The sequence below is a fragment of the Carassius gibelio genome, chromosome B16, assembly GCF_023724105.1.
Source record: "Carassius gibelio isolate Cgi1373 ecotype wild population from Czech Republic chromosome B16, carGib1.2-hapl.c, whole genome shotgun sequence".
Lineage (NCBI taxonomy): Eukaryota > Metazoa > Chordata > Actinopteri > Cypriniformes > Cyprinidae > Carassius > Carassius gibelio.
Genome location: NC_068411.1, coordinates 17,969,828 through 17,997,668, shown reverse-complemented (window position 1 = coordinate 17,997,668; position 27,841 = coordinate 17,969,828). Strand labels below are relative to the sequence as shown.

Below are 27,841 nucleotides of genomic sequence, written 5' to 3'. Positions count from 1 at the left end.
GCCGATCTTGTGGGAGGAGCTTGCTAGATATTCTGTCGACCGTCCTACATCGTGCCTTTGAGACTGTTGCAGGGTGAAGTCTTGGACCTAACAGTTTCTTGTCAAAGAACTTGAGGACGTCAGTTTACCCAAAGGTCCAACAATCCACACCACCTACCTTGTTCTTTGTTCTGTGAGATATTCCGTAGTTACCATACTGCTGCTAAATGTACAGGGACAAAAAAAGGCACAAAACCGATTTTGGAGCCAACCACACCTTTGCACCTAACCTACTGTAAACACCTAATAAGCAATGTGGACTGTTACCTGTGTTTGATGAAACATTTTAGACTTGAAAAAGGCAATTGCAATAAACAACTTATGATATTTTAATGTGGTTTCTCTTGCTTAAGGTTTAAGGTGATACATCAGATTAATATGGAGAGTCTTAAAATAAAATAATTATATATTTAAAAAATCTTTCACTGAGACCATTCATTCACTTCTTTCCTTTGAGTATGTCGCAGGCTCAATTAATCGAAATGCTCGTCTTTTAACCCCAAGGGAGGTCCTGGCAAAGATGCATGCACGCACCACCTAGAAAGGCTCCCCTTTTGGTTTTCATTTCCCTCCGGTCTTCTTGATGTTCACTGTTCTTGATTGGCCAGAACACACATTATCCTTAAAAGAATTTAAATATTTTAGACTTAATCCCTCTCTCTTATTCCTAGAGTTGTACCTCCAGGAGCCATAGATGCAATACCAGAGAGCTGTCATTCATAGTTAAAGTGGACAATTATACAGGGGAAAAAAGTCAAACAAAACCATACATTCTGGTCATCTATTATTATAAACAGATAACATGGGGTATCTATTATGTAATTACAGTATATTGATATGTATTACCAAAATATAAGCTTGCATTCACTTTGGTAGGCTACAGACTCTGGCAACAGTTAGGACCTCTTATACCAGTTTACCTTAACACAGTGTTGTTGTGCCACTTGCTGAAATTGATTTAAAAACAAAACAAATTAGCCTTTGCTCAATACAAAACATTTTAAACACAATACATGTACTTGATTTTGGTGGAAATAAGACCTGTCAAGGACTGTTAAGAAAAGTCATTGTACAAGGAATTGACTCTAGATGGGAGGTAGGGGGCAATGTGTCAATGGATACAAACAGCTTACAAGAGACGAAAAATTGTATTTTAAAAATCCAGTGACACTCTCAGTCAGAGAGGGGCACATGGGAAAGTTTCACAGATCAGTTTTGTTCACTCTATTGTAGCCCTTGAAAGTCCATTAGATACCTGATATTCACAAATGTTTTGAAGTACCAATGTCCCTTGTGATATTCTCTTAAGGTAAGAGAAAATTCTAGAGTCTAATCCCATTGTCTACCACACCTGAAATAACAAAAATGTATGTGAATTGTGTGCAAATACTATATCAACTAAGATAATAGACAACACTATATAAGATCATACAGTACAGCATATAACACAACAATGTACAAATGAGCAAGGGTTATTCCAACAAGCAGTGAATAGTGATCTCTTTAAGTTCACAACATAAACAACATAAATGCTTAGGTAGATGAGTAAGAAAGGACATATTTGTACAGAACAAAAATATTACCATTGTATCAAGATCTAAAGCATTTAAAACCTTTAAATGGCTTTTTATGTTGTCAGGAAAAAAAACAGCCTATGGCCAATTCTACGGTGTAGCAGTATAAGTAACTTTTCACAGTATATATAGTCTCTTTCTGTGTAGGGTTATCTGGAGTTTTGTCTGAATCTTGAGGATGGCTTGTACAGGACCAAGAACCAGGTAATACCTTACAGATCACAGCGGTAAATAACTGCTTTTCTAAAAACATTAGGCCTATTTGTTGTATGTTTTGTCTAAGACAGAGTTTGAGTTGTAGTTGAGGTAGACCAATCAATGTTTTTAAGGGTTGAAACTGACTGCCAATTCCCATCACAGAACCTATTTATCCAGGTTGGATACTAAAGTACTTCTCAAACCTGTCCTAGGCACCCCCACTACTACACATTTAGGATGTCTCACTCACCTAACACACCAGATTCAACTCATTAGTAGAGAGTGCCAAACCCAAAATGGTTGGGTTCGATAAGAGTCATGCAGTGCCCCCCTGGACAGGTTTGAGAAGCACTGGGTCACATGATGTCTTGAGTCGCTTCATGTATCTTTATGTAAAATTGTCACTTATCCCCATGTTGTTCCAAAACCATAAAAGTTTACTTCATCTTCGGAACACAATTTAAGATATTTTGGATGAAAACAGGGAAGCTTGTGACTGTCCCATAGACAGCCAAGTAAGTTACACCATAAAAGTTCAGAAAAGTATGAAAGGCGTCGTCAGAATAGTTCATCTGCCATCAGTAGTTCAACCGTAATGTTATGAAGCGACGAGAATACTGTTTGTAAGTGAAAAAAACAAAAAAATAACGACTTTATTCAACAAATCATGTCAACAGTCTCCTTTGTGTCTCTCTACATCACTCAAACTGCCTACGCTCTTCTGTGTCAGCTGTGCCACAAGGATGCGCTGTTTTTACGTGTATTTATACTTTGATTAAAAAAAAAGAAAACACTGCTTGTGTGATGTGGAGAGGCATGGAGGAGGAGAATGTTGACAAATTAATTGTTGACTTAAGTCGTTACTTTTGTTTTCTCCACTTACAAACAGTATTCTCGTTGCTTCACAGCGTTACGGTTGAACTACTGATGGCAGATGGACTATTCGGACGACATCTTGCATACTTTTCTGGACTTTGATAGTGCAATTTACTTGGCAGTCTATGGGACAGTCACATGCTTCCCGGTTTTCATCCAAAATATCTTAAATTGTGTTCCGAAGATGAAGTAAAGCTTTTACAGTTTTGGAACAACATGGGGAAAATTGACAAAATTTTCATTTTGAGGTGGAGTATCCCTTTAAGGTATTCATAATAAATATTGATAAAGCATGCACTGTTGGAATATGACATGTATGGTTTACTTGAACAGCAAAGGTAAAATATAAATCTAAAATATTTCAACAGATGGGAAGGGGAGGAGAATTTATATGCATCTGATTTTTTTGCCGAAAAAGACTTCTGTATAGGATACACCTCTGTATCCTCCTCACTCCTTGATCTTCACCTCCTTGTGGTGCAATTAGAGCATTAAGATGTCCTACAAGATGGCTGAGCTTGATCGGTTTCCGGGTCATAAGATGGAGGAAGGAGGAGTGAGGAAATGAGGAGGGATATTGAGAAGCACCCCAGGACTGCGTTCCACTCCACTTTTAGACATGCACTCTCAAACTTCCTTAAGCACTTTACCTTGGGGGAATCCCCACTGCCATTTTGAAGTGCGTTCCACTTCGTGAAATGGACGAGGGAAATTTATATGGACAGATCCCTCGACCTCTTGATTTTGACAGAGGGAGCAAGTCTGCTTCATAGGCACACTTCAGGCCACTCTAAAGACCAGTGGTTCTCAATTCCGGTCCTAGCGACCCCCTGCTCTGAATATTTAGCATGTCGCTCTTTGTTAACACACCTGATTCAGATAATCAGCTTATTAAAAATCAGCTCAGTGCAGGAACTGTGTTCCTATTGACATGGTCACTACACAGTGTTCATTGCTCCCTACTCCCTGAGCAGGGGAAATCTGTTGAAGTTTACCTCACTTCCGAACATTCATTCATGGAGTTGCACTGCGCAACGTCTTCAAACAAGTGTGACATCATATACCTCTGTAATTAAATACAATTTAAAATCACGTCGCGCACACTTCAGTGTTCTTTGAATGGAACATATACGTTCGCTTCAAACTGGAATCATGGCGGAATATCATGTGATGTCTACTTTGTAGGGCACTTTCGTTCGAATAGAACAAACATACAAAATGAGCAGAGCAGGGGGTCGCAATGACTGGAATTGGGAACTGATGCCATAGATCACAATGCAACACTATTTCGGCATCATCGCAGATTGCATTTAATTAATCTCAACCCCAAACAGCTTTATAGTATATAAATGATTTTTTTTTACTTTTCTAACAGCCAAAGCATACCTATTTACATATAGAATGCTGCGCCAAATAAATTCATAAGGGGAAAAATGTAAACTATAAACCAACTCCATAGCGGATTCCAAGTGATCAAGGGCTTAGGACACTCCAGTTCAGTCCAATGCAAGAGTTTCACCAGTAGTGGGCACTCATGCAACGTAATCAATGATGTACATCCACGTAAAGGAGACGGAGGGAAGTTTGCAAATGAAGGGCATAAAAAATGGACTGGAATGCAGCCCAGGTGTACAACCAAAGTACACTCAATGGCTACAAAATACCCATAATGCAGTGTGAGGGTCATCCCGAAATCAACTCCTGTTTCAAAGGCTCTGCAGCTTGAATCATCCACTCATCCATTTTACAAACCACTTGTCCAATGTGGGTACAGCATAATATCAAAAGGTATACATTTCTTTTCATGTGGGGGCCAGAAACAAAGTTGGGAACCACTGTGTGAGGGTTCGAGAAAGGGAAGGGCAAGAACTCAGATGCAGAGTTCAATATGGGCCTTTATTTAATCAAGAATGAAAATAAAACAACAAAAACTATCCCATAGGGGTAAACAGGATCAGTACATGGCCTGGCGAGGGAAAGGCAGAAAAGGAACGGGCAAAAAAGTACAGAAGAGGCTAATATTGATGATAAAATGGCACTGAACTGAAAACAGAAGGAAAATAGAGAGCAGACAAAAAAGGTAATGGGGGAGGACAGGTGGAGTAAACAACTACTAATTATGATAAATAATCAGGTAACAAGAAGTCAGGGTTAAACAATAGACAAGAGTGCACATGGGCACATAGAAACAACCATGAAAAGTAATGTGCTCACACAAGATGACAGTGGATTGCATTGTTAAGATGAAGTCTGAAGGAGAGGGATAGTGTGAAGGATTTTGGAAGTGACCTTGTACCACAATGTGATGGCACCATCATATGTTCTTTGACTAAATCCAGGGCAAGGGAGAATGCAGCCAGAGAGGTGGTTTGGTTCATTAGCATCAGAGCCTTGAATTTGATGTAGATGCCTATAGGCAGTAAGTCAACTGAGATGTGACATGGTGCACAATTTTGGCTCACTGAAGACCAGATGCTCTTAAACATTCTGGATCATCTGCAAGTCTTGACAGATGGAATGCCAAATAGTAAAGCATTGTGCTGATATTCTCTGTTAAAAAGCAAAAAAAATGTGTTTATGTTTGTTTGGATGGTTGTTAACCACTTTCAAATGATGCCTCTTGTTGTTGGGTTAAGATGTTTGGTGGTGGTGTTGTATACAATTGATGGCCTGGCTGATATGTCAATGAGTTCAGCCTTAGCAAGGTTAACATGGATGGTTACGTCAATGAGTTTAGCCTTTGCGAGGTCGACCTGGACATGACATTCCTTTATACTTTAGACAGGGGCAGTCATGGCCTAATGGTTAGAGAGTCAAACTTATAACCCAAACATTGTGAGTTTGAGTCTCAGTACTGGCAGGAATTGTCAGTGGAAGGGAGTGACAAGTGCTCCCAGTAAAGAGCAGTACCATCTATCCAAAATGCTGATAGGGTTGATAGGACATGGAGGGTTGGTAATGGCAAAGCCAGAGGACATGTCAAGCAGATTGTTGGTGGTTGATCTTGATGTTCTTGCAAGGCTTTGGTAATGGAGAGTATGATAGTCTTAGTGAAATGTCCTCTTTTGACGCCAGAGTAGTTTTATTCTGCAGGTTGCTCTGTGGAAGGAATCCAAAAAGTTGAAGAACATTTTTGTCAATGTTGTTGACAGGAATCAGAATTTCAGAACTGATACTTATAATACTTACCAATTCCAGTTCAACTGGAAAAGTGACACCAACATTGGTTTGAGTCTTGAATTCACTTGTATCCCTTGCTGAATACATGAATGGAAACTGAAATCTTCTGCAGTGTCAAGTATTGGTTTGAGTGGGGTTATAGTGGGGATTACTGAACTTAAATCTGGTGGGGAAAATTCCAGTGGAAAAAGATATGTTCATTGTGTCTAAGAGTTTAACAGAGATGGTTTGAGGAAAATGATAGAAGGTATAATCAAGGAAGAAAAGACTGGTTTCTACCTAAAAAAGTGACAAAGACATAACATTTCAGAAAGGTAGGGGAGAAAGTGGAAGCAAACAGAGTATAGAGGAGAATTTAGTGAAGACTTTCTGGGTGTTAGCAGCACACTGTGTGATACAGGTTGTTTATCTGATTCTCCAAATATTACATGGTTACACATCAAAGAGGGAACATAAAGCTCAATTTCAATGAGTTGGGACTCAAACTCGGATGCCTGTAGCACAACAGCACTATATGTCAACATGTTGCTCACAATTCTATTGGAACCAAGAGTGTTGGTTGTTTTGAAATAAGAGATTGGAGTATATTCCCAGATTCCTCCACTAATGAACAGATGTGGTCACATCATATATTAGCCAATAGAAGTTCTGTCTCTATCATCTGGATATCGAATATATGCCAAAAACGGAAATATTAAATCTACTGCATATAAGCTGTGCCACAGTATAAATCCTTGAAATAATTGTGTGTACTTGTCTTAACCATGTTAGGTTTTTTTTTTTAAATAAGCTTTTACAGAAACCTTAAAACTTGATCATCTGCAATCGTCTACAGTCGGATACTGGTCTTCCTGACCGACTTCAGCCCCGGACTATACCTATATGCATCCTTATTGTGTGCACCTGTATAGCTACTCACATCTTTAATTACATTAACAAATTGTCATTCTCCTAACATTAACAGCAATGCAGAGGAAATGATCAGTTGGTTCAGGTTGCTCTCCTTGCATATCCACTGATCTGACCTGCCCCCACAAAACCATAGCCATTCTAAAACACTACACTATCTAAGAGTCCTAAAAACAGCAGCGCCACTATGGTTTCTGGGCCCCCTTTAAAATGACATTCGGGGTTGGCCTAAGTTGTACTACTATGTCTGTGGTATCGCATATAAATGTCTAGTGTTTTGTATATTCCAAGATTATACTATGAGAGGATCTGCAAAAGTTAAAGTGGTGGCTGACTGGGTTTTTGTAGGCCTGATTGTTTATCGGGTGCAGTCTAAAGTGTTCATGCTTTGTTTTTAAAAAATGCATAATTTTTTCACATAATTTATCTTTATTCTACATGATCTGTCCCTTCTCTCACAGACACCTCAATTACTTCCTGTTTTTATGAAGCCCCTCCCTCAGAAATATGCAATTGGTTGAGATTGGTCAGCTGGCTCGTTGTGTTGTGATTCGCTAAACCACCTCTAAAGCTTCTCTGAACATCCCGCCCCTCAAGTGCAAAATGTTCTCTGGTTGTATTGACGTCCTCTATATTGCTTATCAATTTGAGTCCGATTGAGATGCAGAAAATATTAATTAAGAGGATCGCGCAGAACCTGTGCACCCACAGTTCTTAATGGTATGTTTGTTTGTTGTTGTTGTCTCATACTTCTATATACACTGTTGTTTGTAAATGCTACTGATTTAAGCTTAAGCAACCGTACGCACATCTATGTATTACGCTTCTCATTGCTATGTGAAGTGTATAAATTGAACAGTTTGTTGAAACTGATCCAACGATCTGAATGAGAGAGAGAGATGCAGAGCAGGGAGAGACGAGGTACAGGATTGAGAACCGCTGCTTTAGAACATTGTTTTTGAATCTTGCGAATCCATTTAAATCGTTAGAACTATCTAATCGTTAGACAGAATCGCAATTCATATATGATTATTTTTTTACATCCACCTCTAGTTTTCTCTTCGTCTTCTCTAAGGGTGTACTCACACTAGGCACGGTTGCCATGAACCGGGCCCGAGTACGATTGTCCCCCCTCCCCCCTCCCCCTCTGGCCTGCACTCACATATAGCGTTTCAGCATTCGTGCCGGAGCACGCTTACGTCATTATGGTGCGATGGTTTCGGGATAAACAGGAAGAGCGGCGCTCTCTGAACGCAATGGAGTACATCGCTCTGTTTTCTTTGTGGATAATTTTGTGTCGTTTTGTCCACAGCCCTCTCACAGCCTGTTGTTAAACAGATGTGTCGCCTTAGTGGCGCGAAAATTTTCACGTAATCGCGCTGCTCGTATGAGGATGTTTGCAATGTACCAGCTGAGGTGCAGCAAGGATTTTGCAGTTTTTAGTTTTTATGCGTTTTGCACCTCTGCCGTAGACCAAAGCGACCCTTTCCCTGTCATGTTGGTTTTGGAGCGTCGCAAAACCGTGACGCAACGCGTCCTTTTCCGTGCTCCGGCACGGTTAGCGCTCACACTGCATGCGAACCGCGCCCGAGTCCAACTGAACCGTGCCCTGGCCCACCTCTTCCAAGCGGGCCAGGGCCGGCCAATCGAGCCGCGCCCGGGCACGATTCGGAGCACTCACACTAGTCAAACGAACCGCGCTTTGGTGGTCAAACGCACCCGGGCACGGTTCAAACTGGCTAGTGTGAGTACACCCTAAAGCAGCACAGCATGGCCTTGCCCCTTTGTTGCGTGTTCCCAGGGGGCGGGGTTTATCTGGTTGCTTGTTGTTGCTCCTTACCACCCATTTTTGTAGGCATTAAACTGCCAGAATTTTAAAAGACAATATCTCCATTTGAAGTGAACTTTCACTTCAACATTCTGCTGCAAATTTGCAAATATTGTTTATGCTCAAACAACAACATTACACACTAACGTTAAAAAAGTGAATTCGCCATCAACCACCCCTTTGATAAAAACTTAGACAAAATAGACAATATAAAAAAATGACAAACATTGAAAAGGTTCAGCACAATTCCTCTCAGACTACTACATGGACAAGATAAGACAGTCATATAGTAAGCACTAACACAAGTGGACAAGTTTTAAAATTGTCCACTTTTTATATTCAGATATAATCAAACATTTGATCACATTGCAGCAAAATGTAAATGCTGGTCAAATGCTTTTGAACAACTATGATCCAGCAGGTTAGACCACATTACATGCGCAACAAGCTAAAGATCTCCATGGTTAAAGAGCTAGAATAAACAATGGAGACAATCCAAAGGAAACTCGTGGACTTGACATTAGATAGGAATACTTGTTGCAAGATAATGTCAATATAATAAATCTTAGAAGACTGTGTAGCCGAAACATGTTATTACTTTAATAACTTAGCCAAGTTAATTAAAGGCTTTTTATCTTTACTACACCGGTGACTTGCAGTATTTAATCCTTTCATGTTTATGTTTTGTCATTATTTCCACCGTGCACTTCAATTAATCTCTTGCCTTCGTCTTGTGCACATTGGCGATTAATGGCTTATAATGGCTGGTTTGGGTGTTTTGGTTCACACCGAGTCCAGCAGAATTACGCTGGCAAGAATTTGAGCAGCATCTGGGGTCACAGCTGGGTGCTGTCGGTGTGCATATACTCATGAAAATACTCAAGCATTCGAATTTTCTTTGTCATCCACCAGACTCCCTTTATTAATCGCCATGACTTAAATATTGGCTTATTGCTGTATATTTATAGTAATTGTTTTCCATTGCTGTATTTTGTAGGTAAGACTGACGATTAAGAGATTACGAAGCTACATCCCCTCCAGAAGTCTGAGATCTGCTAGTGAGTGATGCCTCATGGTACCATCACAGAGAGGCTTAAAACCACTTTCCAGAACATTCTGTTCAACATTCCTGGCTGGTGGAATGATCTTCCAACCCCTATCTGGAATGCTGAATCCCTGACAATTTTCAAGCGACAGCTGAAAACTCATCTCTTTCGAAACTACTTGGGTTCATAATCATCATAAAAAAAAACTTCTTTTATTCCTTCTTTTTCTAGCTTGTACTTATTTAAACAGTGTCTAAAACTTGGTACTACAAGCACTTCCTGTGTCTGTCTGCCTTTTTAGAAGAATCGTTTTATGTATCTACCAATTGTAAGTCTCTTTGGATAAAATCTTCTGCAAAATGACTAAATGTAAATGTTGTAATTGTCATTATGACTTGTCTCAGGGATTTATTCAGTTTGACTGTTGAAATCAATGGTTGTTTGGTTTAATTTTATTTTGACAACTGTTAAAGATTCTCTCTGGTTTGAAAGGTACCTTTTTCCAAATACGGTCATCTGATTTCTCAATTTGTATTTAGATTTAAACAAATTTGTGGCATACTTACATTGTTTTGAACTGTTAATGGATTTTTCTGAAGTGTTTAGGTTCTTCATTGTTTGAGTAAGTGGTGACTAATATGTGTTGACATTACCACAGAACTAAAGACTCTTGCATAGGGTACCTTGTGTTTGTACATGGCACCAGCATTTTAAAGAGCACTGAAATAATAAATTACCCTAAGCAAAAATCTAAAAACCTAGGAATTATTAAAAAGACTGCACTGTCTTGATGTGACAAGCAATGAGTGGCACCATATATTGGTTCAAAATTTGCATTTGGTCAATCCAATGACAAGCGGTCAAATAAGACATTACCCTTTACAACTGGGCCCGACTGAATGAAAACCCTTTGACTTAAAGGGATAATTCAACCAAAAATGAAAATTCTGTCATTAAAGACTCGCCCTTATGTCATTCCAAACCCGCAAGACCTTCGTTCATCTTCAGAACACAAATAAAGATCGCAACGCAACTACCAAATTCAAGGTACGATACGTCAGAACGTCAGCTCCTGCATACTCTCATGAGTGATGGCAGAGACTGACGTAAAGGAGAAGAATTGTCGAACAAGTAATTACTTTTGTTTTCCTTGCACACACACAGAGTATTCTCGGGAATACTCAAGAGTAAGGACCATTTTAACGATGTCCTTACTAGGTTTCTAGATCTTGACCGTGATATTTGCATTGCTGTCTATGCAGACAATGAATACTGAGTTTGCTAAATTACTGCAACAAAATATAGGGTCTTTAAAGACTAGGGAAAATTGTTTAACATAACCTGAAATAAAGTCAAAGATATGTTTACCAATATTTTCATGCATAAAAACAATTTACAGCTTTGGCACATGAAAGAAAAATTCAACAATTACAAGGCCTTAGAAATGGGAAACAGAATTATCTTTATTTATAAACAACTCAAATCAGAACTTGACTTGGACAAAAAATTTTTACTGATGTGAAAATATGTTTTGGCATCCCCACATATGCAAATTAAGAAAAACAATTTGTACAAAAAAAAAAATATGTATACCCTATGTGGTTTGGGGGGGGGGGGGGGGGGGGGTAAAATCTACACTGATATAAAAACAAATGTATAGCTAAAATACATACTTTCCTAATCACAACAGGAGTGTGTTCTTGAATCAGCTTTTAGCAAAGACAGTTCAAATTACATAAAAATATTAATAGTAAACTTTGAATAAGAATTTGAATTGCTTATCCAAAAACTGGAATTTTGGGGGAAACATATTTATATACAACAAATGCAACATACACGAGACAACAGTATTAATTTGGTACATCTTGAGATTCCAAACGCTACAGAAGCACAACACTCAAAAAACAAAACAAAACAAAAAAACTGAGTTAATTATTATGAGCATTCTGAGAAATTCTCATTTACATTATATCTCATTGTGGACATTCTCTTCTAATTATCAAGTTATTAGAAAGGTTATTTTCCAAGCATTCCAAGCAGAATGGTTTGAGTATTCGCTGCTTCCAACTTTGTTGCAACTATGTGGGGAGGGCCCTTTTCTTTTCCAAAAGGACAGTCCTGGTTTGCATGAAGACCTAAATGCCTTTGGGGTAAATTATTCTCTGATGCTCGTCAACCGTTTATTTTCAAAAGTATGACATGATTCACTCTTTTTGCTGCTATAACAAGACTCCACTCTTCTGGGATGGAACACTGTTGCAGGGAACTGCATCACAAGAGACACGAGAATCAAGAAAGCCAAGCAATAACACCAAGCAAAATATTCTGGCTCTCTGTCTGCATTCCCAATTCATCCCAAAGGTACTCAGTAGTATTTCTGTGCATGCCATTCACTTCTTCAACACCTGAAACAGTAGAGCATTGCTTTGACTAAAGGGCCACTGCCCTGCTGAAATAGAAAAAGGGTCCTCGCTGTTGAAACAAAATTGAAAGCGCATAATATTCCACTTAAGAGTTAAGAATTTTCATTTGTCTTCACTAAAATTGCTGGAATAGCCAAACCTGTTCATTAGATAAGGATGTCCATATACTTTTGGCCATTTTGTGTATTTCTACGTCTCAAAACATTTAGTGGAATCATTCAGTAACTCAGATGACATGCCATTATCAGCATTTTTATCAGGCTTTTCAGCATCAGCATCTCCTTGTTGACTTTTTGAATCAACTTCATTAGTCTCAGAAGGTTTTGTGCCATCATTTTCAGAGTCTCCTTTATGATGATATTCAAGATGGCGATCTAAAGCAGACAGGAATGTGAAGCGGCTTGGACAGAGAGGGCAACTGAGCAAAACCTTGCAGGGACTTCGCTTGTGGTAATACATGTGTCGCCGATAAACACTAAGTAGCCCAAAGACTCTACAACATTCTTTACATTTGTACTTCATCCTTGGTTTGGAAGTTCCTTTAGAAGGAGAAACAATTAACAGGTCATCTGGCTGATTTTCTTCTTCAGGTTCTTCTGGTTTACCATCACTTTCTGTTTGTGGTAATTCTTTCGCAGGTTCCTGTTCACTGGTTTTATCCTCATGTTCTGTCTTTGAATCCCCATGAGCCTTTGGTTGAAGTGCTGAATTGTGGTACATGGCCACATGCCTTGTGACATCACATCTTTGTGGAAAGTGTCTTCCACAATAAACACAGGCATGTAGAGTTCCCTTATGGTAACGCATATGACGAGAGAGACTGCTTGAGTGTACAAACACACGATGGCAGAGTTTGCAGGAAAATATTTTACCACTCAAATTGGCTCTGTTCACACCTCTAGGTCTTCCTTTTATGCTTGGCCTAAGTGGATCAAATCGCAGCTTTTGCCGTTTTGTAACCATTTGTCGCATTACACCATAGTACTGCTGTTTCATCTTAGTTGGTAAACCCGAAGAGTCCTTTACTTCAACCTCATCTGGATGCTGTTCTTTATGATGCTCTCTTAAATCTGAAATTTGGTTGAAAGGTTCCCCACACAGGCCACAACAACATGGCTCTTTAACTGAATGAATGCCATTTTTCTTACTTTCTTCGTCCGCAAGCATTTCCTGTTTTTGTGTTTCCTCACTGGATGGCCTGCTGACACGAGAATGACTGTTTAGGTGGCTTTGCAAGTCAGACAACCAAAAAAAGCGCAAGCCACAAATTTTGCAAGGATACCACTTGTCCATGTTATTTCTTTGATTTTCCTCAGATCTACTCAAAGTCTTGGAACCAACAGATCCATGCCACTGCTTTTGATGTGACAGTACGGTCTCCTGTCTTAGGAATCGCTTTCCACAGTGTCCACAGCTATAAAAGCGCTCATGAGCATGGTTTTGAAGGTGGCTCTGCAGACTCTCCCGGTCATTAAACACCTTGCAGCACAGAGTGCATTTGAACCCCTGCTCAAGGGCACGATACTGCTGATGCTGTTGTAAGCTCTTTGGGGTTTTGAACACTTGTCCACATCGTTCACACTTAAACTGAGTACAGTCCTTCTCTGGTATCTTAGATGAAGTCAAGGCTTCTTGATTAGGGGATTGGCACCATAATGCCTTGGATGAAGGTTTTCCAAACAAGAATGCAAAGTTAGACAACACAGATCGATCAACCACTGTGAGCATTCCGTTTTCATGGAGAGCGACCTCAATGGATGCATTGATACAACTACCATTACTTATGCTTAAACCATCAGAGGAAAATATGTCGGTAAGCCCATGAATGGCCATGTGTTCGACTAGTTTTGGGTATTGACTAAACCCTTCACCACACTCTGTGCAGATGAAGGCATCTCCTCCTCCTAACTCCTGCATGTATTCCATTGAGTAAGCCATCATGACAAAGCAAAATGTAGCCTCTTTTGAGGTAAAAATTTCAATCGTTTAGTAAACTGAGAACATGGTATATTATGTGAAATGTAAAAAAAGAAAATATCAAAATATGATAACTGACTATTAGAATTTTTTTTCAGGTAATATTGTCTGTTAAACATCCAATCTCACTTCAGCTGCTATTAAACAAGGCTAAGTTTCCCATATGCATTTAATAAAAAAGCCACAACTGGTCACAGCGTTTCTAAAATGGCAACTTCAATAAAATAGAACATTCCAAAAAGGATTTAAAAAATAAAAAAATCTATCCTTATAAGTCTTTGATTGTCAATTTAAACATCAATTCCCCAACTGTGTAGGAAAATGTGATATTGGAGCATAATACAATGATGTAAACCTCGTTATGTATGGCCTGCCTTGTTTCAGGTTCTGGCCCGCAATTCAGACATTGCCATCTGTAAAAAATAAAATAAAATAAAAAAGAGAGAGAGAGAAAGAAAAGACACAAATAAATTTTGTTGCAAGTGGTGTTTTTTGCATAAATAAAATGTTTTATTTCTTCATAATTCATAATGCATATTACTTTTAAGCAATCCACTGAGACTTACAATATTTGGGTAACTCAGCCCAGGGCAGCTATTAGACCAACATCTACATCAACTAAATGAGCCCAATGTGCTACCATTGTGGTATCTGTGGTATAGATGTAGATTTTCAAAATCATTATGAATTTGACTCACAAGCTCTCAATTAAGAGTAATTTGAGTACATTTTGATAATAACGTTCATTTTACTTAAAAAAGAAACACTCTCTCAGATAATACTGTGAATTATTTAGGGAAAGTTCTAACTTGGCACAGTTAATCTTATAAATTAAAAACAGGGCCCAAACGATTATATAGCTATTTATATAACCAATAATATACAACGGTAATATTTAAAAACATTTTTTAAAACAATATGACTTATAATGAAAGCAACACAATTTCTATGTTTTGGTATGTCTTTCAGTAATTTTTGGTATGTTTCACAAAGAGTATGATATAAATATAAATTACTGAATCCAACTCTTACTCCAATCTCATTCTTAATGACAGCACAATAAACAGAATAAATATTTTTTTTTACAAATTTGCCATATTTTTGATCTATGAAAAATGTATTTAAGGAATGGCAAACAAATGCTGAAGTAAAAGTATGTAGGTAAGTGTAAATAAATGTAGAATAGCGGTGATTAACAAGCTGTTTGTATAAAATATTCAATAAATATGCACAATTTAGCATGTGATACCTACTGCTTATCTCGTTCAACATGCTTTGCCTATCAAATAACTTTTTTTGTCTTTTAACCCATGTGATAATCATATTACTATTGCTGTGAATATATAATTTGACTGAAATTAATTAATCTTTTTTAACTACTGTTGCTATGACGGGGCCTTAAAGAAAGCTATCAGAGATTGTACTGTAAAAAGGCAGAGCTGCCCTGCACTTGAAGAAAATGTCTTATTTCGGGATTTTTGCAGTAAGCAGTGTTCTAAACCATCACATAAATGAAAAACTGTTTTCTTAAGCTATTTATATTGTAAATAAAGTAAATTTAAATCTGTAAAGTTGCTTTGAAACGATTTGTATCATGTATAGTGCTATACAAATAAACGGGAAACAAATACGCTGCAAATTTCCCAACATACTACAAACTGTGAATATTAAAAATTAATAAATGTATGGAGAACTTTGCTTGCTAATGGTGTAGCATGTATTGACGGGTTTATTTTATTTATAGGAACAGCAGTTTTGCACCTTAAACAGATTTCTCACAGGCAATTTTCTGATGTGCATCACTATGATCAGATGATCAGTGTCTACAGCTGCTTCTTAAAAAGTAATAATTAAAACGTCAGATGAAAAAGTAAAAACAAAATATGCACCAAAATATACATACATCAACACACTGCGTGTTATTTATTCTTAAAGTGTTGGAAATATCACAAAACAAATAAATGACCATACAATGTGTTAGTGTTCCTGTAGCTCAATTGGTAGAGCACTGCGCTATTAAGCACAAGGTTGGGGGTTCGATTTCCCGGGAACACATGATAGGTAAAAATTGATAGCCTAAATGCACTGTAAGTCGCTTTGGATAAAAGCGTCTGCTACATTCAGAAATTTAATTTAATTTAATTTACAATGTGCTTATTGATGAATTACAGGAATATTTAATTGGGAAACTCAGAATCCTAAATCATACACAAGTTGTGATGCTGGGAGGGGCGTGTTGATTTGAAACTTTGCAGAAAAACTAATATAATCCAATAAATCTATAATCTATATAGTGATCAGGGACAGGAAAGCAAGTCTGCAGTGAATGGTGCAATGTTCATAACTCTACTTTTACAGTTTGCTTATTGTAACAGTTAGTTTCTTATACCACATACACATAAATAAAAGATTTGTTTTGAATTAAGATGTAGTTATTTGGGTTTGTTTTTCAAAATATAATATTTTTGTTTTGTTTAGCCTACTTCTTTATGTTTCCGACTTGAATGTGTAATGAATGTTCCTTAGGTGCATTGGAATGCACAATTTATTCTCAAGACTCATATTACAAAATATCTAGCAAGTGTACAAAACAGTAAGTAAGGAGTTTAACTTTTACTCACCACAATCCTGATGTTTTAAAAGTGATTACTCCCCCTTTACCAAGGCAAGGATCAACACCCAGTATTTCTAAAGGCTGACAAAAACAAGAAAGCGACGTTAAAGCAGGTAACCTATGTATTGACACTGAACAAGGGTCTGGAACATTACCTTACTCTATTTACAATAAAACAAAATTAAAATTGACAGACAAGAGCTCTTATAATGACTAGAAATGAATTTCATGTACAGACATAAAAACAAAACAATTGCATAGAATTAATCTCATAAATGGCTAGAATCTTATGCTGAAACTACATTATCATTACATTTCTCAATTCAGCTCCTTTTTTCAAAGGAGTTTACTAGTAGCTTCTTATGTATTGAGTAGCAATAGGTTTATTTATTTATTTATTAGATGTGTTTTAATGTTCTTGACATATGATTAAACCTTCGTGTTATCTTTATAAGTCAAGCAAACAAATCAGGTTGCTCATCGATCTCAAATGAAGGTATAATGGTATCCTTAAAAACAGCAACCGCAAATAAAATAAAGGTAAACTGACGGTAAACGTACAAATCTATAACAACGGAAAGATCGTGAGAAAATGTACAGTTCACGCCAAACTACAACGCGTAAATGACGCAACACCACATCACAAGCCTAAACAACACGCTATGTTAGCAAAGTTGGTTTACATGTAGATTACATACGTGATAGGCTAAGTAAAGCCCAACCGGCTATGTGTGTGGGACATTCAACAACAGATAAATCCGTGCTTTCATGAAACAGTCTATCTACAAATGAAACAGCCGCGAATTACCTCGTCGATGAATGTCACTTCTGAAGAGGATCAAACGCGTGTAGCAACTTTCCTCTCCTCTCTGTGTAGTGTGAAGCTGTAGAGCGAATTCTATTGAGAATTCAACGTTTATTGTACAAAGGTTTTGTTTTTTGACCGGTCAACTGAACTAGTCGTTGTTTATCCAAAAACAACTCTAAATTGTCAAGAAAAGAACGGGATAGGAAAGAAAAACGAAACCTTCCTTTTGACAATCTTCTTCGCGTGCGATTAGTTTCGCTGCATTACCGCCACCTATAGGAATGGAGGGTAGATGCCAGCTAATGGGAACACTGTGTATAGCTATGGGGAGAAAGTGTATAAATAATTCTTAATTAATTTAATATTCGGTGCATGCTTGTACTATAAAGGATGTTATCTATCTATCTCTTTGTTGTTTTGAGATAAATTGGCACTGAACTATATGCTATGTACAATTGTCTGTCCTGGAACATTGCAGCAAGACAATTTTGCAGTTTACTTATTCCTGCATGTGCTGTGCAGTGTAGGAGGGTATGGTCATAATATAACTAAGAATTAAATATGAACTGTTTTGGGAAGCTGATTTACCTAATGTGACAGGCAATAATACTTCATTCAAAATAATTCCAGAACAGCTGGAAGAAAAGCATTTTAATGATGCAGCTTTATATACAAAAATTTGTATGAAATTGATTTTTAATACAGCAGAACAATGTTAAATAATATAGAAAGGCATAAAGACATATGTCTAGAAAGACATAGATATGTTTACCACCCCGTTCTTCTAGAGCTAAACTGAGAAAAATCACTGGTACATTGGGGATTACTGTCATCTACTGGACATATAGTTAAAGTACATAGCTTTTAGCTATGAGATAATAAACTAACCTTACCAAAGCAGCATTCAAGATGGTTCTGAAGGCTCTGTTTAATTCGCAGGGTCATTGCAGTAATGATAGTGTGATGGTGTGTAATGGTGTAATTCAAGTCATTATGGAATCATAGCACTCTCCTCCCAATATAACCATCAGTGTTAAAAACAATATGTCCCTGCCCAGATCTTTGTCCCCATAGTTCAGCAAAGTAAAGGCTCCCATGAAGATTCAGATTTTAATCATGTGATAATAAAATACCCTATGAAATATTATATATCATAAAATCAAATTTCAAAGTATACAATATAATATGACATTTTCCCTCGTTCAGTTAATGGATTGCCCTAAGAGTGAACAAGTGTGCAAGTTCTTTCTTCTTATATGTTAACACTGTATCTGTGAGTGACAGTCTGGACATGGTGCAAATCTAATTGGTTCTTACAGTCTTAACTAAGGCTATGAGAACCAAGGCTCTCTTTCATTGATTCTGACCATAGCAATACAATCAGAATTTGTTACCCATTTCAAAAACTGAAACCGAATGGACCACCATCTTTCATGAATCTCTTGTGAGAAGGTAAACATTTAAGCTAAAAACCAACTTGCATTTTATGATAAAATATATCTCCTGTTCTTGAACAAAAATCATTGTTGCATTTAAAAAAAAATCTTTTGTTCTGACTGCACTTTGCATTATTATATCAAAAGAGTAGACTTAACACTCCAAAAATATACACATATTAAATTTAAATGTCTGTAAATTGCATTTCGGGGCTTTTTTCAATACAATAGTCTTAGAGGAGATCCATAGGTTCTTTGAATAAATTAATAAAGTGACCTCTTTAGACACTTAGTATAATTTAGTTGAATAGAAACAGCACGCATTAACATACATTAAATTATTAAATATCTTAGATTATTCATGTAATTTTCACATTTGAAAAAGAAAATGTAAAAAAAACTAAATATTATCTTGAATTAATGTTCAGTTTTGGATTATATCTATATCAAGACCTCCACAGACAATAAGAACAGAGTGAGGAGCTTCATCAGTATGTTTATTTTGCTTCAGCTTTTTGCTTAATTCTTTATATGCATCAACAAACTTAATACTATTTTATATGAAATAAAAGATACTTCATAAAAATTATGTGCAGACAATAGTTATACAGTAAAGAAACAACAAAAAGCCATTCTTGCATCACATGCACAATACATGTAAAAACTTCATTCTAATTTGCTCATACATGGCCTACAAAACCAAGTTTTATTTTTCAAATACTTTATGGGTATATAATTAAATCTCCCTCTCTCTTACACACAAACAATTTCTGTGTATTGTGGGGACATTCCATAGACTTCTATTCTTTTTATACCAACCAAACAATATTTACTATCCCCTATCCCAAACCTAACCCCTACAGAAAACCAGTTTGCATTGTTACACTTTCAGATAAACATCATTTACTATTTTTTTTATTTTTTCCCCTCATGAGGACCACAGGCCAGTCCCCACAATGTCTCTTGGTCCTCACAATATAGCATTAACAAGTACACACACACACACACACACACACAGACACACACACACACACACACAAAAATGTATATAATAATTCTGCATCATATAAGCATATTCCCATAAGAGCAAGGCAGTGTTTTAGTGTAAAGCTTCAAACCATTTAAATTTCGTTTGATCCAGTTCTTCAGGTTACTGTGTTTCATTTTTATTTAGTATGGCATTATCACATGAGACACTCTGTAAAGTCCTCCTTCAGAAAAGTGCTTCATTTATGCTATGCAATTATACTTCTGCATCAGAGAAGGACTTGCTCCCGTTCTCTTTGTAACGAATGGTGGGCATTGAATTTGTGCAGGTATTTGTGCGTGAAACTTCCTCTGTGAAAGCGGTTTCCAAAACTTTTAGGATTGACTTGCGCACCTTGTCTTTAAAGTCTTGTCCCATGAAAACATACAACAGTGGGTTCAGGCAGCTGTTTAAGAAAGCCAAACTGGTCGCAATGGGAATTCCAACAGTGGTGACATATTGCAGGGTGGGGCTGTATTTTGTTCCCATGTGGTTTACCATCTCAATGAGCACCAGGATATGGTAAGGAGCCCAACACAGAAAGAAGGCGGTGATCACTGTAGCAATGATTTTGAAGGGACGTCCAGTTCTGCCAGACATAGAACGGTTTCTTTGGAGACGATGGATGATGACTGCATAGCAGGAGACGATGATCACAAAAGGCATCACAAAGCCTATGATGAAACGGGTAATGATCATGGCACGATGCCGTAGAATACGGAGCTCCACCACCTCTGGTGTATCATAGTCATCAGAGAATGCAAAGTTGTTGAAGCAGTTGATGATGTTTGGGTTACTGTGGTCGGGAGCAGTGTCCTTGAAGACAAAGTAGGGTGAGCTCAGCACCAGGGCAAATAACCAAACTCCAAAGCTCACCACAGAAGCTCGGCTCACATTCCGATGGTTTTGTGCCCAGATTGGACGCACCACAGACACACAGCGGTCAATGCTGATCACAACCAGGATGTACACACTGGCAAACATGTTGAGGAAACTGAGAGTGCTGTTGAATTTGCACATGAACTGACCAAAAGGCCAGTGGAAACCCATAGCTGTATAAACCACGCTGAGAGGGAGGAAGGCAGTGAAGAGGAAGTCTGCTACAGCAAGGTTCAGAAACCAGACTGTGTTTACTGTCCTTTTCATTTTGAATCCAGTAACCCAAATGACAATGCCATTCCCCACAACTCCAAGTACAAAAGCCAGACTGTAGACTATCAGTGACATGATGTTCAGAGATCTCCTGAGATCTGTATCTTCATCATAATCATCATAGTCCTCTTCATACTCGGATGAGTTGTAACTGAGAGGACTGTTTGTAAAATTGTATGGATCCATTATTGTACCTTCAAACCTAGGTTGACAGAACAAGTATGGTATTTAGTAAATATTTGTAAGCAGTCAGATATACCAAAACTTGCTCTAGACAGAAAAGGAACGAACTAACGAACATGTTATTCTGCTTTTGTCCACTGGAGGACAGATGTGGAGTTATAAAGTGAGGCTTTGCAAAAGAAAAGCTCTGAACATCATCTGAAAGCATTTTCTATACTCGGCCATGTAAAATGTCACATTGGAAATGTTCATCTATTCAGATACGTAATTTTCTTGTTTTATGGTGAACATGTGACATCTATTTACAGTAAATTAAACTAAACTCATGCAAACCCCCCCCCCCCCAAGTTTTTATAGCAGCAGCTTTTATTGCAAAAGGCATAGCAGATATAGCCTAAAGGGAATGTCGTTTTATGTAAAAATTTAGCAAATTATGTTAGGCTAAATTAAATATATGTATATGTGATTCACAGAGAAAAAACCCAGATAAATCTAGGCTGTCCACAAAATGCAAATGTTTGACTCATTCATGCTACTGTTAAACCATTAAAACGGTTAAATGCAAACTGCAGAGCTCAATTTTTTTTTCTTTCTTTTCTATAACAGTTCTAATAGTCAGAGTTAAAAACTATGGAATGATGCTCAAATGGCTGTATCATAGAAATGTTTGTACAATCAAAAAATATATTTAATCACATCTAAAAGTTTCATTTCACAATAAGAAAATACTATTAAAGCGTGCTGCTTACCTAGAGTTGCCTAATAAGTGACTTCCACAAAATAATTCGATCACACCTGTGACTCGATCGCGAGAGCAAGACTGCAGTAATCTCTCGTGTTTCTTGTCGGAGAAACACAAACCCAAGTTGGAGTGACGTCACATTACCACCCTCTTAGTTCTACTTGGTTATTGTAGCTGCTCCCTTTTCTATCACAATTTTATAGTAGCTATTTTTCTTGAAGGTTTGACCAAAGCAGTGTGTTTATGTAGCGTACATAATGCACTGATACTGTCAGACTAATCATTTGTGGAGACGATAAGCCTCTTCTACGGGTTATAACTTGCCGAATATTTCCAACATTTGAGAGCCGCGGAATGACTGCGGTTTCCCGAATGCGTTACAGCAATCTGCCATTCCCTGACAAAAACAGTATGTTTGGAAAAACGAGTTAGGCGATCTCTTAAGGGAAAATTGAAGCACAAAATGAGGTTCCATTTCTTTAACGGAGGGGAGGGGGTTCAGAGTTAAAAAAAATGCATGAAATATTATTCTATTGTCTATTTATTATTATTATTATTATTTCTTTTTTTACAAGTTATAATTTGTTATACTTTCATAAATCTTTCAACTTTTATAATGTTTCAGATGATCTAGTTTCATACCTGAAACTAACAGACACTTAACAGAAGGCTAAATAACATTTTACTTACACGCTTACTTCTCCTAACACCCTAAATATTTAATGCAATGACTCTTTATTTGGTTTTCCAACATGTTTTCTTCGCTGGTCCAAAGAAATGTTTGCTTGTGGTTCAAATGCAGGCCTTGCATTGACTGGTGAATAAATGAACATGCATGTGTCTTGTTTTTCTCAGCAGGACATATGACAAGTCTAGTTACTGCATCTGTTTACGATTTAAGGTGGCCACAGCTGCCCTGTGTGTCATTGTGGCTCTGTTGATTCGTCCATTTGTATTCAAAGGAAAACATGACCAGCAGGTTGTAAATATATATTTTAGAGTGGACAGGGTTCCCAAGAGCCTTGAGATCATTTATAATGCACAGAAGTTATAATCACTTATGGTAATTATGTCATTGTATAGAAATCAAGACAAAGTTTAATCAGATCCAATCAAAGCTAAATATTTACGAGTTTTTAAAGAGACTCTGCAAACACTGAATGCTGACACAACTTACAAAAGGGGCTCTGTCATAATTTTGTCTTTCTGGCCAAACTAAACACAGGGATGAGCAGACAGAGACAGTTTTGTTCTCTGCTTAGTTTGGAATACAAACAATATGATTATGTCACATCCCAAAAAGAGTATCAAATGCATATGTAAAAATATTATTAAAGAGTGTTTGTACAATTACAAGCTTATCTATATTTATGCTCCTAACATTTTGAAGAAATTATTTTATTTGAAGATTTTTGATGCACATGAGTGTTTCAGAGATATCCCTCACATCATTTATGTTTGTTGCATGCTTCATCACTTGTAAGTCACTTTTAATTATTCAATGTAGCCTACATAAGATGCTGTATTATGTATGGACCCATTCCACTGTGTTTTCTCTGCACTAAAAACATGTGAAAATGAAGTCTCATTCAAAGTTTTGTGATAAGACCACTGAAAAACAAACAAAAAGGCAAAAAACATATATAAAGTATACAATTAAAAAGTCTAATAATTGATATGCATTCATAATAAAAGTAATGTAACAGTATTTTAAGTAATGCACACCAAACACAACTCGGTTGGCCTGTTATGATGCCAGGTTTTAAGTTAAATCAGTTTTTACCACCTGGAATGAATAAAAAGGAGTTTAGACAACTCTTTCAGAAATTAAACTCATAGTTCAAGTTGTCTTTTATTGCACAATATTAATCTGAACTACAACAAGCTTGCTTGGACGATATAGCCACATGCATTTGTCAAAATTTGCGAACACAGCAATGCCTGTGAAACATAAGAAAATCATAATCAATCCAAGATGTGGAAGGTTGCAGTGTAGGTGGATGAGTGCTGTGAGATTACAGTTCCCTTTCCACCCCTTCTTCCCATGGAGGTTACAGAAACCGGACGGCTTCTTTTAAGACACACCCAACCTACAGAGATGAGGACAGGCTCTGGAACCCCCTACGTGCCTTAATTTATTATACACCCTCGTAGCAGAGACATGCACGTTGCTGTGTGGGTGTATTGTGAATACTGGCAGCCAGTATGTGAACCTTTTTCTGGGCCTAGAGCTCTCTGGGGTTCAGGAAGTGTTTGCCCTGGACATCTGTGAGAATGAAACAATATTGGGAAATCTTTATTAACAGCAGTTGCAAACCTTTTGGAATCATCTGTGAAATGTTTTTGTATTTAATGATAGATGTGGACCCCCCCCCCCAAAAAAAAAATTACAGATTGGAAAATGTATTTGTTGCAAGAGGCATGTCAATCTTATCACACTGATCTAAATGCCAAGTTATACATTTAATCTAGATTATGAAGTAAACATACAGAATTGTACTGGTAATGTGGTCTCTTTGTGCAATTGCTGATAATATGTTGTTTCTGCACATTGTATATTGCATTGTAAAGATTGTTGGTCACAGGATGGCATGTAAAATGCACTGTTCTGCAGAAAAACTAAACAACCTCAGAGACAAAAATAAACATAGAATAAATAAAAGCATACTGAATAGTAGGGGATATATAAAAAGGTCTATAGTTGTCTGGGAGGAAAGCAGTGCTCAAAAGGCAAACAAGCAATGGTGAAACTTTAAGAGACAATCTAACCATGCATTCTGTACAGAGGATTTAACAACAGTTTCAACTCTACCTTTTACTATTATTCTTTTAATCATATTTATTTATGTATGTATTTATTTGTTGGGGATCAATAGATAAAAAAAACAGCTTCCAATTGTTAACAACTATTGTTAGGATCATCTCTCCCAAGGTCACTCAAGGTTCCAGCAATTATCATCATCACCCACTTGCATCAAGATCTTCAAATCACATTCTGTTTGTCAGATGGCTCATTATAAGGTGCACACAAGAGATGGCCAATTTCAGCCCACAACCTAAATGACATGAATCAGAGACAGAGATTATGCAATATTCTATTCAAAGCTGCCTTAGTATACAAACATGCAGAATGAAGTTCTCAGCTGCAACTAACCACAAGTTAAGAAAACCTTTAGTCATAATTTTAAGGGTATTATTACTAACACCCTGTTTATAAAGGGTCATTGCATTCAGTCAAGCCAGAATCACATAAAACCATCATAGGCACTGAGGTTTTTTAACAGTAGACTGCTGCCATTTACTATTTCTATGATTGTTCCGAGAGCAAGAAAAATTATAAGAAAAGACTTAGGTTAACGTTAGGTTAACGTTCATTTCCAGACACGCTTGGTTCAGATGGGTGTGAGGATTTCTTAACCTTCACACTTTGGGGTTTGCTGCAGACACCAAGAGAAAATTACTGTTGGCCATTCTTGCTTTTAAATTCCTCTGACTTCAAAATGAATTGCACCCGTCAAATGAACCGTTCTAGTCCTCAAAGAGCATAAGCAACCAATCTGAAAATCTTGCACACTGCCAATACAGATGTGCAGAGGAAGATAAAGTTAGAACGAAAGAAAAAACTTGAAGACAGGAAGAGGGGATAGGGGGAGCGGAATGAGGAATAGGAGGGTGTGGAAGCTTAAGTGATTAAATGCATCATTTGTTTTGCAATAGTGCACTACCCACATATTATTATTTTTTTTTAAACTGAATTTAAATTTCCCTTATCATGTTATTTCTATCTTGGCAAATGCAGATTGTTGCATATTAGGAAGCAGAGGAAAAATATTGAGATTGGATCTTTTACAATATCCAGGTGAGATTAAAGACCGCACAATGTTCCTATCCCTCCCTACATAAATATTGCAGTAAGAAATATGTTTTAATTAAACAGTACGTTAAAGCAATAGCTTACATTGTGCAATATCATCCTATCAAAAGGTCAGAAATGTTGCTGATTCATATTTAATTCATGCTACATGAACATCAAGATTAAATACTGTTTTTGCACTGCAAATTTTCATTAAGTTTAGCTTTTTTAACTGATTGTCTTAAGTTTTCTCATAAAGCTGTTATGAGTCATTCATAATGATGGTGTCTGGATGGGATATTAATAGATCCTATAGTTTGCGGGCACCCAGGTCTTTCAAACTTGCAATTTGGTCAGTCAACATAAATACCAATTTGGGTGCAACAACCAGCGGGACTGTGGGGCAGAGAGTTAGTTTGTGCCTGGGCTGGGGGCTTGGTTGGAGTAGATTCTTTTGTGCAGATGATGCCAGGGTGTGGTCACGAAGTAAACAGATCCAATGGGCTGAAAATGAACTTGCTCTGCTCTCATTTTGTGGCAGTGAACAATCTAATGAGGCACTGTACAGACTTCCACCCAGTGTTTATGTAGCTGTTAGGGGAAAATACTCATAACCCTATTCTAGTTCCAGCCCTCATTTTAGCAGGGCAAACATTCCTACTGAAAAGAGACAAGAAACATTTTTGAATCCTTTTTGCTGCAACCAGCTGGATTTCTTCTGGAAAGTAACACTGACCAGAAACCTCTTTTCCTGCTTTCTTTCTAAAATTAACACTAGTGCATGTGCTCACATTTAGCTGCACACTCCATTTACTATTTGATTTTTAGGCCTTTATTGTCAGAGAATCGTTTTGCTGATTTTACTGTAAACATATTACCGAAACTGTCAGTTGCAGTTGATCCTGTAACCACGCTGAAAGGCATCAAGGTTAATGGTGCATTTCCAATTCAAGTCAACTTCAGGATTTGGGTGGATAGGGAGGGTAGAGTGGTGCATTACAGCTGTGAAGAGGTCAAGAATTTTGTTATTGAGTCAGATTTTCTCCCCACTTTTGCTTTGCCTGTCTGACCAAAAATCAACATGGAGCAAATGCTGGAGTTTTTTTTTTTGCCAGACCCACTTCCTCTTACTTGTCTCAACTTTCAGCCACAGTCTTTGTAAACAGTGACACAAATATATAAGACTTCACCACAGTGACCGCAACAGGGCTGACTGATGTATAGTTACAACGTACTCTCAGAAAACCTGAAAAACTTTCTGTATTAAGCAGCATATTGGGATGTACTGAGAAAGTGTCCCTTAGTGATAATACAGACTGAATGAAGAATAAGGCTCTTTGTTTTTCACATGAACACAACCATAAGAAACCACATGAGAAATGCACATATGCATTTTAGGGAGGGGAAAATCGGAGCCAGGCAACTGGCATATGGACAAAGTCAATAAACTTTGCCGTATACACACAAGAGAGGACAGTGAAATTTTGTCTTCCCACTTTTTTTTACTTCCTCCATTGACCACATTCAGCAAACACTGTTTCATCGTTCGAAAAAGGCAGCATCTGTTAGGCACATGCTGCTTTTTTGTGAGAGCACTGAGCCATATTTTTCAGTTTCAGTTCCACATCTGTGATACTCGGTGTGGAAGTTAACACAATGTCATTTGGGAGAGAAATGCCATAGCTATAGCTAGTCTTTTACACAACATATGACTTTTAAAAAATCAGCAACTTTAAAAAGGATGATGCATGAAACTTTCTATTGCCAACATCTGCACTATTGTTCAACTTTGTTGTGGTTTGCGTGTTTTCATGTGCATCTGTCCTGTTGTAGTATTTCCGGTTTTCCTCCCACTCATTTTTTCCTTTTTTTTTCTACTTTTTTTTTCTTTTTTTTTTTTTGGTCCATTCATATGTTGTCTAAACTTTTTGTCAGGTAGGCTGTATTTGTGTAATTGTGATATGGTTAAGTTTTGA

The 27,841-nt window shown here is 37.4% G+C and overlaps 2 protein-coding genes across 2 annotated transcripts; both read right to left on the bottom strand.

Annotated features, from left to right (window-relative positions):
- Window positions 1-11,088: 11,088 nt before the first annotated feature.
- Window positions 11,089-17,737, bottom strand: si:dkeyp-84f3.5 (uncharacterized protein LOC334144 homolog). Its single transcript, XM_052577988.1, has 3 exons — window positions 17,473-17,737; window positions 16,672-16,745; window positions 11,089-14,463 (listed from the first exon to the last, which is right to left on the bottom strand). The coding sequence occupies exon 3, from the start codon at window positions 14,012-14,014 to the stop codon at window positions 12,263-12,265; it is 1,752 nt and encodes a 583-aa protein (XP_052433948.1). The 5' UTR covers window positions 14,015-14,463; window positions 16,672-16,745; window positions 17,473-17,737; the 3' UTR covers window positions 11,089-12,262.
- A 1,650-nt stretch (window positions 17,738-19,387) lies between these two features.
- Window positions 19,388-21,287, bottom strand: fpr1 (formyl peptide receptor 1). Its single transcript, XM_052578000.1, has one exon. The coding sequence runs from the start codon at window positions 21,271-21,273 to the stop codon at window positions 20,152-20,154; it is 1,122 nt and encodes a 373-aa protein (XP_052433960.1). The 5' UTR covers window positions 21,274-21,287; the 3' UTR covers window positions 19,388-20,151.
- Between the last annotated feature and the right edge of the window lie 6,554 nt (window positions 21,288-27,841).

Excerpts from the sequence above, each read along its gene's own strand:
- si:dkeyp-84f3.5 (XM_052577988.1), bottom strand. The coding sequence starts at position 14,014 with ATGATGGCTTACTCAATGGAATACATGCAGGAGTTAGGAGGAGGAGAT.
- fpr1 (XM_052578000.1), bottom strand. The coding sequence starts at position 21,273 with ATGGATCCATACAATTTTACAAACAGTCCTCTCAGTTACAACTCATCC.